At 49.1% G+C, this 18,048-nt stretch overlaps 1 protein-coding gene across 5 annotated transcripts in view; it reads right to left on the bottom strand.

The window, feature by feature from the left end:
- Positions 1-18,048, bottom strand: part of PLEKHG4 (pleckstrin homology and RhoGEF domain containing G4) — a 171,011-nt gene that overhangs the window by 107,684 nt on the left and 45,279 nt on the right. For all 5 annotated transcript variants that reach the window (XM_073307290.1, XM_073307293.1, XM_073307294.1 and 2 more), the window contains exons 5-6: positions 14,715-14,838; positions 13,530-13,623 (exon numbers count right to left, since the gene is read on the bottom strand). In XM_073307290.1, coding sequence (XP_073163391.1) covers positions 13,530-13,623; positions 14,715-14,838 — 218 coding nt within the window. The remainder of the gene's footprint in view (positions 1-13,529; positions 13,624-14,714; positions 14,839-18,048) is intronic.

The raw sequence follows: 18,048 nt of genomic DNA, 5'->3' as shown, positions 1-18,048 counted from the left end.
AATGCAGCAGAAGGAAGGACTGGTGCACAAGAGGTTAGAAAGGGCAGGGCAGAATCTGAGCAGGCAAGAGGCTGGCAAAGGAAACTTCCTATAGCTCACAATCTATTTTTGGTTTCTTGCTTGCAGTGTTGTTGTAGCCGCGTTGGTCCCAGGATATTAGAGAGACAAGGTGGGCGAGGTAGTATTTTTTCTGGACCAACTTCTGCTGGTGAAAGAGACAAGCTTTCAAGTTTACATAGAGTTCTGTCTCTCTAATCTCTTTGTTTACATTTTCACTAATAAGATGACACCATGCTAGAAGGGGTCCCAAGCACTTTGGAGGACAGGGTTAGAATTCAAAAGGACTTTAACAAATGAGAGAATTGATCAGAAAGCAACAGCATGAAATTCAATAGATAAGTGCAAAGGACTACACTGAGGAAGGAAAAACCAAAGGCACCACTACAAAATGGGGAATAGCTGGCTAGGTGTAATTCTGCTGAAAACTATCTGGGGTTACAGTGGATCAGAAATTGAATATGCGTCAATGAGATGCAGTTGTGAAAACAGCTAATATCATTCTGCGGTGTATTAACAGGAGTGTTGAACGTAGGACACGAGGTAATTGCCCCACTCTACTCAGCACTTGTGAGGTGTCAGCTGGATACTGTGTCCAGTTTTGCCCACCACACTTTAGGAAAGATGTGGACAAATTGGAGAGTCTAGAGTAGAGCAACAAAAATGACAAAAACCTGACCTATAAGGAAAGGGTAAAAAAACTGGGTATGTTTAGTTTTGAGAAAAGAAGACTGACGGGGGACCTGAGAGTCTTCAAATATGTTAAGTATGTTATAAAGAGAATGGTGATCAATTGTTCTCCATGTCTACTGAAGGTACAACAAGAAGTTGTTCCTTGACTTTAGCAAAGCTTTTGACACGGTCTCCCACAGTATTCTTGCCAGCAAGTTAAAGAAGTGTGGATTGGATGAATGAACTATAAGGTGGAGAGAAAGCTGGCTAGATTGTCGGGCTCAACACGTAGTGATCAATGGCTCCATGTCTAGTTGGCAGCCGGTATCAAATGGAGTGCCCCAAGGGTCGGTCCTTGGGCCGGTTTTGTTCAATATCTTCATAAATGATCTGGAGGATGGTGTGGATTGCACCCTCAGCAAGTTTGCAGATGACACTAAACTGGGAGGAGAGGTAGAATTGCTGGAGGGTAGGGATAGGATACAGAGAGCCCTAGACAAATTAGAGGATTGGGCCAAAAGAAATCTGATGAGGTTCAACAAGGACAAGTGCAGAGTCCTGCACTTAGGACGGAAGAATCCCATGCACCATTACAGACTAGGGACCGAAAGGGTAGGCAGCAGTTCTGCAGAAAAGGACCTAGGGGTTAAAGTGGACGAGAAGCTGGATATGAGTCAACAGTGTGCCCTTGTTGCCAAGAAGGCTAATGGCATTTTGGGATGTATAAGTAGGGGCATTGCAAGCAGATCGAGGGATGTGATCATTCCCCTCTATTCGACATTGGTGAGGCCTCATCTGGAGTACTGTGTCCAGTTTTGGGCCCCACACGACAAGAAGGATGTGGAAAAATTGGAAAACGTCCAGCGGAGGGCACCAAAAATGATTAGGGGACTGGAACATATGACTTATGAGGAGAGGCTGAGGGAACTGGGATTGTTTAGTATGCAGAAGAGAAGAAAGAGGGGGGATTTGATAGCTGCTTTCAACTACCTGAAAGGGGATTCCGAAGAGGATGGATCTAGATGTTCTCAGTGGTAGCAGAGGACAGAACGAGGAGTGATGGTCTCAAGTTGCATCACTTTAGGTTTAGGTTGGAAATTAGGAAAAACTCTCACTCGGAGGGTGGTGAAACACTGGAATGGGTTACCTAGGGAGGTGGTGGAATCTCCTTCCTTGGAGGTTTTTAAGGTCAGGCTTGACAAAGCCCTGGCTGGGATGATTTAGTTGGGGATTGGTCCTGCTTTGAGCAGGGGGTTGGACTAGATGACCTCCTGAGGTCCCTTCCAACCCTGAGATTCTATGATTCTAAGTAATGGGCTTAATCTGCAGCAAGGGAGATTTAGGTTATTTAGTAAGAAAAACTTTTTAACTCTCAGGGTGGTTAAGCTCCTGAACAGGCTTCCAAGGGAGGTTGTGGAATCCCCATCACCGGAGGTTTTTAAAAACTGGTTAAAGAAACACCTGTCAGGGATGGTCTAGGCCAGTGGTTTTAAAACTTTTTTTCTGGCCACCCAGTTGAAGAAAATTGTTGATGCCCACGACACAATGGAGCTGCGAATGAGGGGTTTGGGGTGTGGGAGGGGCTCAGAGCTGGGGCAAAACGGTTGGGGTGCATGGGTGAAGGCTCCAGGGTGGGGCTTGGAATGAGGGGTTCAGGATGTGGGAGGGGGCTCTGGGCTGGGGATGCAGGCTCTGGGGTGGGGCCAGGGATGAGGGGATTGGGGTGCAGGAAGGGGTTCCTGGTTTGGTGGGAGTTGCGGGCTTATTTCGGGCAGCTCCTGGTCAGTGGCGCAGCGGGGGTACAGAGGCAGGCTTCCTGCCTGTCCTGGCACGCGGACCGCGCTGCGTCCCAGAAGCGGCCAGCAGCAGGTCTGGCTCCTAGGCGGAGGCGCGCAAGCGGCTCCACGCAGCTCTCGCCCGTGTGCACTGCCCCCACCAGCCCCCATTGGCCGGGAACCAGCCAATGGGAGTGCAGAGCTGAGGCTTGGGGCGGGGGCAGCGCACGGAGCCCCGTGGCCACCCCGCCTAGGAGCCAGACCTGCTGCTGGCCACTTCCAGGGCACAGCACAGAGTCAGAACAGGTAGGAACTAGCCTGCCTTAGCCAGGCAGCACTGCCGCTGGGACTTTTAACCCAGCAGGCCTATTCCTAGCTATTCTGGGGCCCTACGCATACCCCCCGCGGAGTGTGGGTGGGGGCCCAAGCCTCTGCGGGGGGGGGGCTGGCTTGGGAGGCAGGGGGGAACCGCTCCCCAGCACTCACCAGTGGTGAGTGCAGGCCCGGCCCTGCTGCAGTCCTCAGGGGAGTGCGGGCAGGGCAGGGATGGGGGCGGGGCTGGGGTGGAGCAGGGGTGGGAAGAGGCAGGGCTATCTAAGGGCTTATTAACTAGGACAAAGGAATGAGAGTTATTTATCGGTTGAAGTAAGGAAACATACACACACATGAGTTACCATGTAAATCCTAAGAATGACAGAGTTGTATGATCTGTCAATTCAAAGTGTCTTTCAGGGCAGACCCAGGGGGCAGCTCCTGGAAATCTCTGGTTTCTCTTTAGAGTCTCTGGCCCTTCAGAGTTCAAACAGCCAAAAAAGATTCAGTTTCTTCTTGTCAGGGATTTTTATTCCCTTCCCCTAGAGTTCAAGAAGATGGGACGAGTTCACATGCATATCTCTCCTTCTTGGGTGGGGGGAACAATCAACAAAGTCTTTTGTCCTCTGATGCTCCACAGTGGTTTGTCCGGTGTCTGTGGGCCTTCTTTTGCTGGGCAGGAGATAACACCTCCTGTGGCAAACTACTATTTTACAATTGGTAATGTTTCTCTCCCAACTGGGGGGGGGGGGGAGGGGGTGTTACCGTTTCAGAGCAAACATTTAAATATTACCTTATAACATGGGATAGAGATATTATCAGTGAGATTAATGCATGCGGCAATTTACAAACATTTCATTGAATCTAAACATGAAATACATTCTTATAAGACTCATACCTATTTTGAGCAGAACTAACATACAGGTGACCTGCTCTGGTCTCCAGCCACAAGCTTGTCAGTTCTTAGCTAATGTCTGCAGCCTGGGCTAGAGCTGGCATCTGGTTTGCCAGCGTCAGTTTTCTTTACAGGGAAAGATTGTGGTTTGAATTTTGCGTGCCAACACAAACTTTTAATCCTGTAATCTGCTGGTTCTGCATGTCGAAATGGGAAAAGGGTGGCAGTGGAAAGTGTGTGTGAGGGCAACAGAAAAAGCAACAGTTTGCAACAGGCAGTTTCCCGTGTTGGTCTTGCCTTTTAAGGGAGATGGTTGATGCATGAAATGTATATCTCTGTATTCTCAGCTAAAACTGATCCAGGTCCTCCATAAAACAGGAAGATTCCAAATATTTGAAAGACATTTCCTTTACTCTTGTAAGTAGCATTTGGATCAGCTAACGATGAAGCATAGTAATCTAGGGCCTGTAGTCTTCATATTGAAGCAGAGAGCTAACATCACGGGCCGCTGGTCCTTTATTTAAAATTTTAGGAGTGTCATGCTGTTCATTAGCAGAGTCCATTAGGAAGCCAGAAGATGGGTTCTTGAAGTTTTGTGCTTGATAAGGAAGGTGGCGGGAAGATGCTAACCCTTTATCTATTTGAAAAGTCTCACATTTGTTTTGGGTCTTATGATTTTTTTCTTTATAAAATCAATGTGCTCCCAATATGCTGAGGCCTAGACATATCAGTGAGAGGGGGCATTGTGTCCATAGCCGAATCTCCACATGCGGAACAGAGTTCACTTTTGTTTGATTTTAGTTAGAAGGTCTTAGAATCATAGAATCTTACAAATGTCAAGGCTGGAAGGGACCTTGAGAAATCATCTAGTCTGTCCCCTTGTGCTGAGGCAGGAGAAGGTACACCTAGACTAATGGTTTTCAAACCGTGGGTCGCGACTCAGAACTGGGTCATGGAATGGAGGGGACAGGGTCGCGGCAGCTCTGGTCAGCACCACTGACTGGGTCGTTAAAAGGTGGCAAGACAGACTGGAGAGTCTCAGGAGACTGTCTGTGACTCCATGGTAAGACTGTTATAATGATCCAGGAGTTCACATTTGGTACCAGCTTTGCGAAATCTAATTATGGAACACACCACCAGTTTCGGGTGTCTGCCCTGTTTTTGACTGTTTGCCCTGAGGTAGGCATTCCTGGTTGTGAGCCACACCAGAGAGTGTGACAAAAACAAGCAGAGAAAAATCCTGCAGGTGTTAGATCACTAATTACCCTTCAGAATTTCACTGTGCACTGGCCCAGTCCTGCTGCTCATTAACCAAAGAGCTGCCCAGTGGCACTGCACAGCAGCCATGAAAGTCACCTGGCTTTCTGCTGTGCAGAGATGAGGAGAGCTTTCTAACCCATTTGCTCAGCAACTACAAGAGTCCATAACTTGTGAGGAGAAGAGGGAAATTAGGTAGCCAGGAAGGCTATAAAGATTGACATTTCCCCTCTGATGGGCAGTTAACATTACGTCCTAGGAACAACAGCCAGAACAAGTTCTCAGCACGGGTATCACTCCCTAACTTCACTGGTCATACAGTATAATCAGTGTATACTGATGACAGCTCTTCCACAAAGAGCAGTGTCCTGGAGAGAACCTGAAAGATTCTGCAAAGCAGCCCAGTCAGACAGAGATATGTGGAAATGACATGCTTTGTTCTGTATCAACAGGGTGTAGTGGGATCATGCTACACTCCGTTTTAAGCAGAATACGGAAACATATTTGATTTTTCTTACAAAATACATATGCTGTTGGAAGCTTCTGTATTGCTGAAAGAAGTCTGTATCTATGGAAGTATGAGCATGACTGATAGGTATAAAGTATCTGCACCTAAGGCACAAAGGCTTAAATTCACAAAAGTACTTAGGTATCCAAGTCCCAGTTCCAGGCTCCACTGCGATTCACAAAACTTCCACTGAACTTTGTAGCCACCTAAACTCACTAAACTTTGCAGTAAAAGATCCCTAGCTGCCTATGTGTATGCCTCTGGGCTTGTACACAGCTGCCTCCCTCATTCTAGGTATCCAGACACCTAAGCCCCAGGACGATTCACAAACCTAACTCGTGTGCAGGACCCAATCCGGTACATGCCTGCTGAGTACAGCGACTGGATTGGGCTCCTTAGGCAAGTTGACACAAAACACCTAGGGCGGTGGTTGGGAGAACAAGGAGGATCTCCCTCGTAACTTTTAACGCAGGGGTTAGGGCACTCAGTTGAGATGGGAGAGCCCCCGCCCACCGTTCAAGTCCCCTCTCTGCCTCAGAGGGGGAAAGGATTTGAACAGGGATCTGCTACCTTTGAGGCGAGCACCCTAACCACTGAGCTATGGGATATGTCTCTCCTGTTGAAGCTGTTCCATTGTGGAGAACTAATGAAAGAGTGATTTAGGCCAGAGTGAGGGAGAAAAGACAACCCTGAGAATTTTGGGTGGCACGTATAAGAGACTGGGGAAGGCTGTGCCTTCCCAAACAGCCCCGCATGGCCCCGCCCATGCTCCACCCTGAAGCCCCCTCCTGCTTGCCACTAGTTGGCCCCAGCCCAGGCAGGCTGCTCCTCTTCCGGGAAGCCTGCTGGGGCTGGAGCTAGGGCGGTTGGCACTTCGGATGGCTGAGGATGCCCAAGTCCAGGGCTGGGGGGGGGAGGGCCGCCTGCTGCCCCCTGGTGCTCCGGGGCTGTGAGGGGGCATGCCAATCGCCTGCCCAGTGCTCTGGGGCTGGGCGGGGGAACCATACATTGTCCGCTGGTGCTCCGGGGCTGAAGGCGCTCGGGTGGCCTGAGGCAGGGGGACTGGCGGCCACTGGGAGGGGGCCCTCTGGGATTCAGCAGGGGAAGGGGGGCGGGAGGGGCAGGACCTCAGGCAGAAGGGGTGGAGCTAGCCTCCCTGAGCTTGTGGTTCACCCACCGCCCATGCCGAAAATGACTCTTACCTGGTGGTTAGTGCACTCACCCAGCATGTGAGAGACCCAGAGTCCACTCCTCCTGCTCTAAGGATGCTTTAATTATTTAGCCACCGTGCAATAGCTTCAAGGCAGAGATTAGGGGAATACCCTCCCCCATCAGCATGTCCTATAGCCCTGGGGCTAGAGCATCCACCTGAGAAGTAGCAGAGCATGCTTCAAATCCCTTGTTCTCCTCAGGCTGAGGGGAGATGTGAACCAGGAGTCTCCCATGTGCCAGGTGAATACCCTAACCACTGGGCTAAAAGCTATGTGGGAGGTCATCCTCCCCACTGGCTGCTTGCGAAATTGGAGTGGACGCCTAACCCCAACGAGGGTTCCTGGCTGTGAATCAGTGGCAGAAATAGATGCCTGCCAGCAGCCTGGATTCAGGCCCCTATCTCTGAGAGGGGGTTAGAGAGGAGCAGCTTAGCGTACATCCTTCTTGTTGACCTGTCCCATTGGCTAGCTTAGGCAGCTCCCCACCTAGCATGCTGGCTTTTGTGACTCGCAGTTTAAGGCACCTAATTCTCCCCATTCGTTGTATGTGGAGCCAAGGCACCTAACTCAGGCTTTGTGGATCACAGGGAGTTTCTAGCACCTAAACGTTAGGTATTGTAATGCTCCTTTTGTGCAGATTCCAGGCCAAACTCCTTGTCCTTCAGCCATGTCATTTACACATTTGCCTTTGGAAACACTACGGAATGTGACAGGTTTACATGGAAGAAGGACAGGTTCAGGGTCTGAAATAGTCCAGGATCTATTTTCCATTTCTCAACAGAATTAAAAATATATGGCTTAGCAAATTCCATTTGCACTGCGTTCCAATGAGTCACATTCAGAGACCACTGTGAACTCGGCTTGAAAGGAAGGAAATGCACAGCTAGTCACTGAAAACGGGATAGCCACATGCACCTGCGTCCTCTCATTTTAATTATTCCCTAAATAACTCTGGCCCGTTGATTCTCGCAACCACATTATCAGATAACTGCAGATGTTCCATCAAATTAGGTGAACAGACAGGAGAAGGTGGGTAGTACAGCGGCGGGAAACAGAGGAGAGGAAAACAGAAGTAGTTTGTCTGTGGGGAGCTCCCACAGAGTTTTTTGCCTTTCTGGCTTCTGTGAGCAGTAAATACAACATCTGAAGAGGCTCTTAGAAGGAAGACAATACGGATAGTGAGCCATCAGCTGTTGTGACCTGCCCAGGAAGTGCCATGTTTGTCTGTCTCCCAGAGAATAGAAACAACTTCGTCTGTACAAAGTGCAAGCTGGTCTCCCTATTGGAAGAGAAGGTTAAAGGACTAGAGACCCAAGTATCAACCCTGCGTTGCATCAGAGAAAATGAAGACTTTCTGGACAGAAGTCAGCATTTGGTACTGCAGGCAGAGCATGCTGAAGATTCAGAGAGGGCAGTGCAAAACGGGGAAGAAAATTGGCAGCATTTGGCCTCCAGAAGAAAGAGGAGAACCCATATACCCCCAGTGCAGATAGAGGTAAGAAACCGTTTTCAGGCTCTCTGAACAGGTACTACTGCAGAGAAGGATTTGGAAGAGCCCTCTGAGGGAAGGGATCAGAAGGAGACCCTGTCGACCGGAAGGCATCGGATGCATTGTCCTAGGGATGGGGGTTCCACGACCACCACTCCCAAGAGAAGGAGATGGGTGGTGGTGGGTGGGGACAGCCTCCTAAGGGGGACAGAGTCATCCATCTGCCGACCAGACCAGGAGACTTGAGAAGTGTGCTGCTTGCCTGGAGCTATAATTCAGGATGTGACGGAGTGTCTGCCAAGACTGATCAAGCCCTCGGACCGCTACCCCTTCCTACTTCTCCATGTAGGCACCAATGATACTGCCAAGAATGACCTTGAGTGGGTCACTGCAGACTACGTGGCTCTGGGAAGAAGGATAAAGGAGTTTGAGGCGCAAGTCATGTTCTCATCCATTCTCCCTGTTGACGGAAAAGGTCCAGGTAGGAACCATCGAATGTGAAGGTAAATGCGTGGTTACGCAGGTGGTGTCAGAGAGAGGGCTTTGGATTCCTCGACCATGGGATGTTGTTCCAGGAAGAAGGATTGCTAGGAAGAGCTGGGATCCACCTAACAAAGAAAGGCAGAGCATCTTTGCAGGCAGGCTTGCTAACCTAGTGAGGAGGGCTTTAAACTAGGTTCGCCGGGGGATGGAGACCTAAGCCCTGAGGTAAGTGGGGGAATGGGATACCAGGAGGAAACACAAGGAGGAGGGTAAAACGGGGGGGGGGGCTCCTGATTCATACTAAGAACGTAGGGCAATCGGCTAGTTATCTTAGGTTCCTGTACACGAACGCAAGAAGCCTTGGAAACAAGCAGGAAGAACTGGAAGTCCTGGCACAGTCAAGGAACTATGATGTGACTGGAACAACATAAACTTCGTGGGGTAACTCACATGACTAGAGCACTGTCATGGATGGGTATAAACTGTTCATGAAGGAGAGGTGCCGGAGAAAAGGTGGAGAAGTTGCACTGTATGGAAGAGAGCGGTATGATTGCTCAGAGCTCCAGTATGAAACTGGAGAAAAGCTTGTTGAGAGTCTTTGGGTTTAGAGGGGAGAGCAACAAGGGTGATGTTGTGGTGGACGTCTGCTGTAGACCACCGGACCAGGAGGATGAGGTAGGCAAGGCTTTCTTCGGACAATTAACTGAAGTTTCCAGAACACAGGCCCTGGTTCTCCTGGGGGACTTCAATCACCCCTGGGAGAGCAATACAGCAGTGCATAGACCATTCAGGAAGTCTTTGGAAAGTGTTGGGGACAACTTCCTGGTGAAAGTGCTGGAGGAACCAACTAGGAACCATGCTCCTCTTGACCTGCTGCTCACAAACAGGGAAGAATTGGTAGGGGAAGTAGAAGTGGGTCACAACCTGGGCAGCAGTGACCATGAGATGGTCGAGTTCAGGATCCTGACAAAAGGAAGAAAGAATAGCAGCGGAATGCAGATCCTGGACTTCAGAAAAGCAGATTTTGACTCCCTCAGGGAACTGATGGGCAGGATCCCCTGGGAGGCTAATATGAGGAGGAAAGGAGTCCAGGAGAGCTGGCTGTATTTTAAAGAAGCCTTAGTGAGGGCACAGGAACAAACCATCCTGATGTGCAGAAATAATAGCAAACATGGCAGGCGAACAGCTTGGCTTAACAAAGAAATCTTTGGTGAGCTTAAACACAAAAAGGAAGCTTAAAAGAAGTGGAAACTTGGATAGATGACTAGGGAGGAGTATAAAGATATTGCTCGAGTATGCAGGGGTGTAACAAGGAAGGCCGAAGTACAATTGGAGTTGCAGCTAGCAAGGGATGTGAAGGGTAACAAGAAGGGTTTCTACAGGTATGTTAGCAACAAGAAGGTGGTCAGGGAAAGTGTGGGCCCCTTACTGAATCGGGGAGGCAACTAGTGACAGATGATGTGGAAAAAGCTGAAGTACTCAATGCTTTTTTTGCCTCAGTCTTCACAGACAAGGCACTGGGCAGCACAGTATGGTGAGGAGGTGAGCAGCCCTCAGTGGTGAAAGAGCAGGATAAGGACTATTTAGAAAAGCTGGACATACACAAGTCCATGGGGCCGCATGCAATGCATCCGAGGGTGCTAAGGGAGTTGGCTGATGTGATTGCAGAGCCATTGGCCATTATCTTTGAAAACTCATGGTGATCAGGAGAGATCTCAGACAATTGGAAAAAGGCTAATGTAGTGCCCATCTTTAAAAAAGGGAAAAAGGAGAATCCGGGGAACTACAGACAGGTCAGCCTCACCTCAGTCCCTGGAAAAATCATGGAGCAGGTCCTCAAGGAATCCATTCTGAAACACTTGGAGGAAAGGAAAGTGATCAGGAACAGTCAACATGGATTCACCAAGGGCAAGCCATGCCTGACCAACCTGATTGCCTTCTATGGTGAGATAACTGGCTCTGTGAATATGGGGAAAGCGGTGGACGTAATATACCTTGACTTTAGCAAACCTTTAAATATGGTCTCCAACAGTATTCTTGCCAGCAAGTTAAAACAGTATGGATTGGATGGAATGGACTATAAGGTGGACAGAAAGCTGGTTCGATCATCAGGCTCAACGAGTAGTAACCAACAGCTCGATGTCTAGTTGGCAGCTGGTATCATGCGGAGTGCCCCAGAGGTTGGTCCTCAGGCCGGTTTTGTTCAACATCTTCATTAATGATCTGAATGATGGGATGGATTGCACCCTCAGCAAGTTCGCAGATGACACTAAACTGCGGGGAGAGGTACATACACTGGAGGGTAGGGATGGGGTCTAGAGTAACCTAGACAAATTGGAGGATTGGGCCAAAAGAAATCTGATGAGGTTCAAGAAGGACAAGTGCAGAGTCCTGCTCTTGGAACAGAAGAATCCCATGCACCGCTACAGGCTGGAGACCAGCTGACTCAGCAGCAGTTCTGCAGAAAAGGACCTGGGGATTACAGTGGACAAGAAGCTGGATATGAGTCAGTGTGCCCTTGTTGCCAGGAAGGCTAACGGCATATTGGGCTGTATTAGTAGGAGCGTTGCCAGCAGTTCGAGGAAAGTGATTAGTCCCCTCTATTTGGCACTGGTGAGGCCTCATCTGGAGTACTGTGTCCAGTTTTGGGCCCTCCACTACAGAAAGGATGTGGACGAATTAGAGAGAGTCCAGCAGAGGGCAACAAAAATGATTAGGGGGCTGGGGCACATGGTTTACGAGGAGAAGCTGAGGGAACTGGGGTTATTTAGTCTGCAGAAGAGAAGAGTGAGGGGGGATTTGATAGCAGCCTTCAGCTACCTAAAGGGGTTTTCCAAAGAGGAGGGAGCTCGGCTGTTCTCAGTGGTGGCAGATGACAGAACAAGGAGCAACGGTCTCAAGTTGCAGTGGGGGAGGTTTAGGTTGGATATTAGGAAAAACGTTTTCACTAGGAGGGTGGTGAAGCACTGGAATGAGTTACCTAGAGAGGTGGTGGAATCTCCATCCATGGAGGTTTTTAAGACCTGGCTCGACAAAGCCCTGGCTGGGATGATTTAGTTGGGGTTGGTCCTGCTTTGAGCAGGAGGTTGGACTAGATGACCTCCTGAAGTCTCTTCCAACCCTAATCTTCCATGATAGTACTTTTCCTCTGGCAAAAAAACAGGAGTATATAACCATCCATCCCCTGAGATACAGTGGAGTATGAACATCAAAATATATTCTAGTCTATACTCTAGGCAATAGAGTACTAGGGTACCGGCCTAGGACTCAAGCGTACAGGGTTTTATTCCTAGCTCTGCCATTGGCCTGCTGGGTAAGAAAGTCACTTTAATTTCTCTGTGCCTCACTTTCTCCATCTGTAAAATGGGGATAATGATACTGACTAATGATACTGATAGTGACTAATGATACTGAAACTTCCAAGCTCAGAAGGGACCATTCTGATCATCTAGTCTGAACTCCTGCATAACACAGGCCAGAGAACATCCCCAAAATAATTCCTAGAGCATAACATTTAGAAAAACGTCCAATCTTGGCTTTAAAATAGTCAGTGATGGAGACTCCACCACAACCCTTGGAAAATTGTTCCCAGTAGGAGGAGTGGGGAGAAGAAACCCAACTGGTTTGAAGATGGAGCTTGATAAATGTATTAACAGGATTATACAACTGGGGTACCTATGATAGCAGGGAACTGGACTCAATGACCCAAGATCCCCCCTTCTAGTCCTATGTTCTGATCACCCAGTTCCCTAAAAGCATTACTGATTTCTAGGAAGTCTGTCATCTGAAACACAGCTATGCACCTTTCAGAGCCCTGACCCGGGCACCAAGGAGCGACACTGTGAAATGAAAGACAGTCCCTTTCCTAGGAGCTGTGACTGTTACCCTGGCAGCACTGGGAGCAAGAGCTCAGCACCATGAGATACTCCCTTGCCCCAGGGGCGAAGCATGCTGCTTGGGAGCTTGAGCACAGCTCCCAACTCCACCCAGCTTTGGAAGGAAGAGAGGAGACCCATGACTCAGCCCCAGCTCTCTGATTTGGCAGAGCAAAGCACCACCCACGCAGCCAGCAGACTGCCCTCTCTGCATGCACAAGTGTCATTAAAATCTCATCATGGGTTCATTCAGAGTCTGATTGAGTGGACACCCTGCAGGGCCAAAAGGCCAGTGCAAAGAGGCACCTGCTTAACCATGATTACTTGTAGCTACAACTCGTTACCTCGTTTGGATTTCTAACAACAGATGGGAAATAAGTTCTGATCAGTGTCAACACAATACACTTGATTTCCAGCTGACTGACATGAAAGCCTTTGACCTGAAACAAGATTAAGTTACAGCATGTCTGCTTCCAATCATTCACCCCCTTGCCAGATCAACAGCAGTACACGTTCCTCCCAATAGCACTGACATAAAGCACCGCCCTTCTCCTTCAGGGACAGTCCCGCGAGCCACAGCCCTAGCCTTTCTGCTTCACTTCTAATGCGTCTTTGTAGGTGACGGTCCACTGAGTATTTCACGCAGCTGATGAATGAAAACAAAATCTTGATGCCAACAGAGACACTCGCCAGAAATGTGGTTGCACATTCTGAGCAGAGTTCCATGGACAGCACTTACGGGCCTGGGGACAAGGCTCTCAGAGTGGCTGAAAGGAGTGCAGCTGTTTCCCCCCCAAAGTCAGGGCTCTGGCTTTTCCAGAGGACTGGGAAGTACAGGCAAGGGGTCCCCCTGAAACAGGGCAGCGCTCCACCTCCTGAAAGCAGCCAAAACCTGGGATGGCACAGATGGATTTCAGGGCAGCTGGCAGCTGGAACGCAGCAACCACACCAAAGAGCCTGGGGCCAAAGGGCTGGGGCTGCTTCTGCGGGCTCACCTGTACTAAGCTGAAAGCCTTAAAAAGGGCAGGAACTGGTGAACAGCGACGAGCATCTACCAGAATGGTTAGGCCCAAAGCTCGGCACTCTGCTCTGTGAGGAAAGGGAAAGAAATAGTTAGTGTGTCATTGCTCCAGTGCAGCACGGGTTATTCATGGGGTACTGTTAGATAACATGGGGTACCATGCCGGGCATACCCACACCACTCTGTAAAGGGAAGCCACTAACTGGCGTCTTTTTATTAGCCACAATATCTTCCCTTTGAAGTTGCCTAGGCTGCTCTTTCTTCTTCCCTTTTACTGCTAAGTGAATTCCTGATGCCCCACCTACCACACCTCCTCCCATGACACTGTCATTCTTGCCATGCCGCACCACACCCCAGACCCCAGCAGCAAATCTGCAGACAACACAGACTATCACATCTCTCTGGAGGCAGGTAGTGAGGAGGAAAGCCATGGGGAGTGGCAGCACTCACTGACTATGCCCAAGGGCTGGCACGCAGCAGCCTTTCGGCTGCACTGACGACAAAGCTCACACTTGGACCTAATCGTATTTTTCAAAGCATTACAGAACGCAGACCAGGAGCTAAGACCTAACGGAGTCTGCGAGGAGCTGGAAGAAGCCCCGTCAGCCAGGGAGCCCATGGCAGCAGCAGTAGGGGGGAAACGACACAGCACGTGACAAACGGATACATTCTGAATGCGTTTAGCCCTTCCTGGCAAACTGCATCACATCCGTGATGCCAATATGTCGCTCGTCCACCTGAGGCACACTTGCTCAGCCTCTGCAGCTGCCTTCGTCACTGGAGGACAGGCTGTCAGGAAGGTTGTTTCCTAGAACTATGTCACGGGGCTGTTGCTGGGCTACCCCAGAACTGTCAACGTCAGGTTTTCTAAGCCCTATTTTTGGAGTTAATGCAGAAGAGTGAGAAATGGTTTGGATTTATGGCAATGCTTGGAAACGTAGAACAAGATACACATAACGCTGCTGCTTAGCATGCGTATACCGCACGCTGCATGTCCAAAGCACGCAGTCAGCGGATCTGTTGCTCGTGCAGTTTCAGAGCTGTTTGGGGCCATCTCCTCATGCTGCCAAAGGACGCCAGCTCCATTCAGCTAGCCCCCAGTCGAGTTTGCCCTGTCCTGCCTGTCTGACACCCTGCCCAGCCTGGAAATGGCACCAACCTTGGGATGCTGTGTAAGTACAGGAGGAGGCCCACCAGCTCGTTGGTGTTGCAATGGGGGTTTAGCCAAATCGTGTTCCTTGTGGTGATTATGGCCACTGCACGTCCACATTTGTCTCTGGTGCCTGAAAATGAGAATTTATTTTAACATCTGCCATTTGTCAGAGCCTTGACGGATCCTCCCCACCCCCCACAGATTACCCCCAGGGCAGCCCATCTCACCCACAGCCCTTAGTTATGCTCCCTGTAAATTACAGCATCGCTACTGGGACCAAAGGCTCTTCCCCCACTTCCCACCCCCACAGAATTGAGCACACAACCTCTACAACATGCCAGTGCCCATCGGGAGAAGACCAGGACCTGCCATTGAAGCAGTACTATAGCCACTGAGAGGCACAGATAACGCTCGCTGTTTGCACGGTCTCTAATAAAGTTCTGTTGTAGTTACTGGAAACAGCGATTCAGGCCCACACTCAGCACTGCACAAAGTAATACAACTCAGGCTTGACGGGCCTAAAGCCCTCTTGGCCCTCAGCCAGCGTGATTACTTCTGCAGCTGATTGCTGTCAGCTGGAAGGAATTTAAACAGCTTTGAAGAACTGTGTGCAGCCTAATCAAATTCAGGACTAATACTCCAGGCGGAGGGAGGAAAGCCCAGTCTCCCAGCACACAAAGCAGCAGGCTCCTCTTCAGAACAAATCTACAGAGAGAGAACCCGCAGCTCCCACTCCAGGGCCAGCGCAAGGTGGAAGCATCAGAAGCATGGCTTTCCCCTCACTGTGGAGGAGCCCATCACACTATGGTAGCCCTAAAGGGACAATGGGCGCTGGGCACACACTGTTAACCTTGCAGGAGGTTTGGCGTCCTTCTGCAGGGGATGCCAGCGGGTTAAGGTGTGAACAAAGAGAGCATGCACAAGGCAGCTGATTCCCCCACCCAGAGCAAGCTGAATTCCCCAGGGCTCTGTGCGTGGAGCAGGTGAAAGACCTTTGCTTTCACCAAACACCTTTGATCTTGCCAGCCAGGAAAGGAGAGCTGAAAGGCAGTTGTGGCTCTCTCCTTCATGACAAAAATTCCAGGGGCAGAAGTTATGGGGGGAGGGGGGCGGGTTTAAGAGGTTATCCATCTTTATCCCAGGAATTCTGCAAGATGTGTTAATTGGTGTTCAACAATCCTCCTTGCTTGGCTTGGGATTGCTTGGCTCTGCACTGAGAACAAGGAAGCAAAGGACCCAAGGGGACAGTGCAATTGCACCCGACCGGTGTGTTTCAGAGTTCTATATTTCACCTCAGAGATCCATACCTGGTCTCTTCTATTCAACAAAACTGGCAGAGACCCCCAGGCAAGGGCAAGTTACCAGCATTGCTGTATCCCACGATCTCACTGTTCTGAGGAGACCGCTCATCTATACAAGCTGGGAACACATGTCTCTTGTTCCAGTCGTAAAAATGGCATGACATGATTAAAAACATCCCAAGAAACCTAACAAAAGCAGAATCCTAAAAAAATAATAATTAAATTACACTTTTCTGTATCTTACCCACTTGGCCCCTGCTGTCCCTTGGAGGGAATGTGAATAGAAATAAAATGAAGTAAATAAGTCATTTCAGTGAGGGCACAATGAGCCCCAAATAAACAGATCTGCTCTGCTAGGAGCAAACCTCTCAGTGAAGTCCAGCAATGAGAGCCAGGGCCCCGAGCAGCCATTATTTAAAACAGAGGGGAAATCACAAGTAGGGTTAACTCCTTTTCAGGGAGCAGGACCATTAAATGGTCTTTGTTCTTCTAAAGTCAGGTCTGAAAGGGAGATTAAATAAATCAGGAGCACTGTTATTGCACCTGGAATATTGTGTTCTGTTCCAGGCAATACACGACCAGAAAATGGTGATAAAATAGAAAGAGTTCATTAATAATATACGTAGCTCTGTGAGTTAAGAGAGAAGTCCTCAAAACTCTCATGCTCCAGGACATTATCTGACTTCCTGAGAGATCAGGACAGAATCCTCTCTTTATGGACAAGATGATACAATGGTCAAGTTCAGCAGGGGTTGTTTTCACCTTTTTCTTAAGCATCAGTTATTGTCCTCAGAATTATTAACCGCAAGAACTGGATTAAACTTTCCCCTGATTCCCACATAGGAGTATAGAAATTACCTGACCAGATCAGACAAGGGGTCTGTCTCCATCAATGGCTGGTACTGGATAATTCATAGGAAAGTGCAAGGGTTGCCGCAATTGACTAATGAAACATCCTGCCCAGAGGAAAGCCTCTTCTGAACCTCCTCTGTTAGTTCCTACCCCTTATAAAACTATATTTACTCTCTTCACTGTAACCATGGTGTTCCCATAACCCCTACCCATGTCTAACATCTCATGGGGGGGGGGTGTCTGTGTGTGTTTGAGCATGTGCGCATCTCCCCCAGCTCACACTCCTCCACTCCTCCTAATAGTATGCTGGGCACTCCCACTTCCCGGGGATGATTTGGATGCATTTAGTGCTTCTGATGTTGCTCCTCCCTCAGATGAAGGTTCCCTTCAAGCATTTCTGGAAGGCTGCACCTGTGTTCATGGGTTATTATTTCTAAGTGGTTTACGTGCATGTGACATTTTTGGTTTGCATTTTTCATAGATTCATAGAGTTTAAGGGCAGAAGGGACCATCAGATCATCTGATCTGACCTCCCGTATAACACAGGCCAGAGACCTTCACTCAGTTACCCCTGTGTGGAGCCCAACAACTTGTGCCTGGATAAAGAATATCTTCCAGAAAGGCATCCAGACTTGATTTGGTAGTTTGTTCCAATGGTTAATTATCCTCACTGTTAAAAAACGGGGCCCTATTTCTATTTTGTCTGGGTTCTATGTCCAGCCAGTGGTTCGTGTTCTGCTTTTCTCCACTAGATTAAAGAGCCTTTTAGTAGGTGTTATTTTCTCCCCACGAAGGTACTTATATACAGTAATCAAGTTGCCCCTCGGCCTTCTACACATATTGAGCTCCTGAAGTCTCTCATTGTAAGGTGTTTTCTCCAGCCCTTGAGTCATTTCTGTGGCTCTTTTCTGCATCATACTGGAAAGCATCATACTGGATGCAGTATCCTGGTGTTGGTCTCACCAGTGCCATATGCTGAGTTAAAATCACCTCCCTACTTCTGCCCACTATTCCCCTTTACACAGCCAAAGATTGCATTAGCCCTTTTTGCCACTACAGTGCACAGGGGGCTCTGCTTAGTTGCTGGTCCACTGTGTCCCTTTTCCGAGTTGCTGCTTTCCAGGACACAGCACCTCATTCTCTAGGTACAGCCTGTATTCTTTGTTCCTAGACCTTGCATTTGACTG

This window comes from Lepidochelys kempii, chromosome 12, assembly GCF_965140265.1.
Source record: "Lepidochelys kempii isolate rLepKem1 chromosome 12, rLepKem1.hap2, whole genome shotgun sequence".
NCBI lineage: Eukaryota > Metazoa > Chordata > Testudines > Cheloniidae > Lepidochelys > Lepidochelys kempii.
This window is presented reverse-complemented; position numbering and strand designations above follow the sequence as displayed.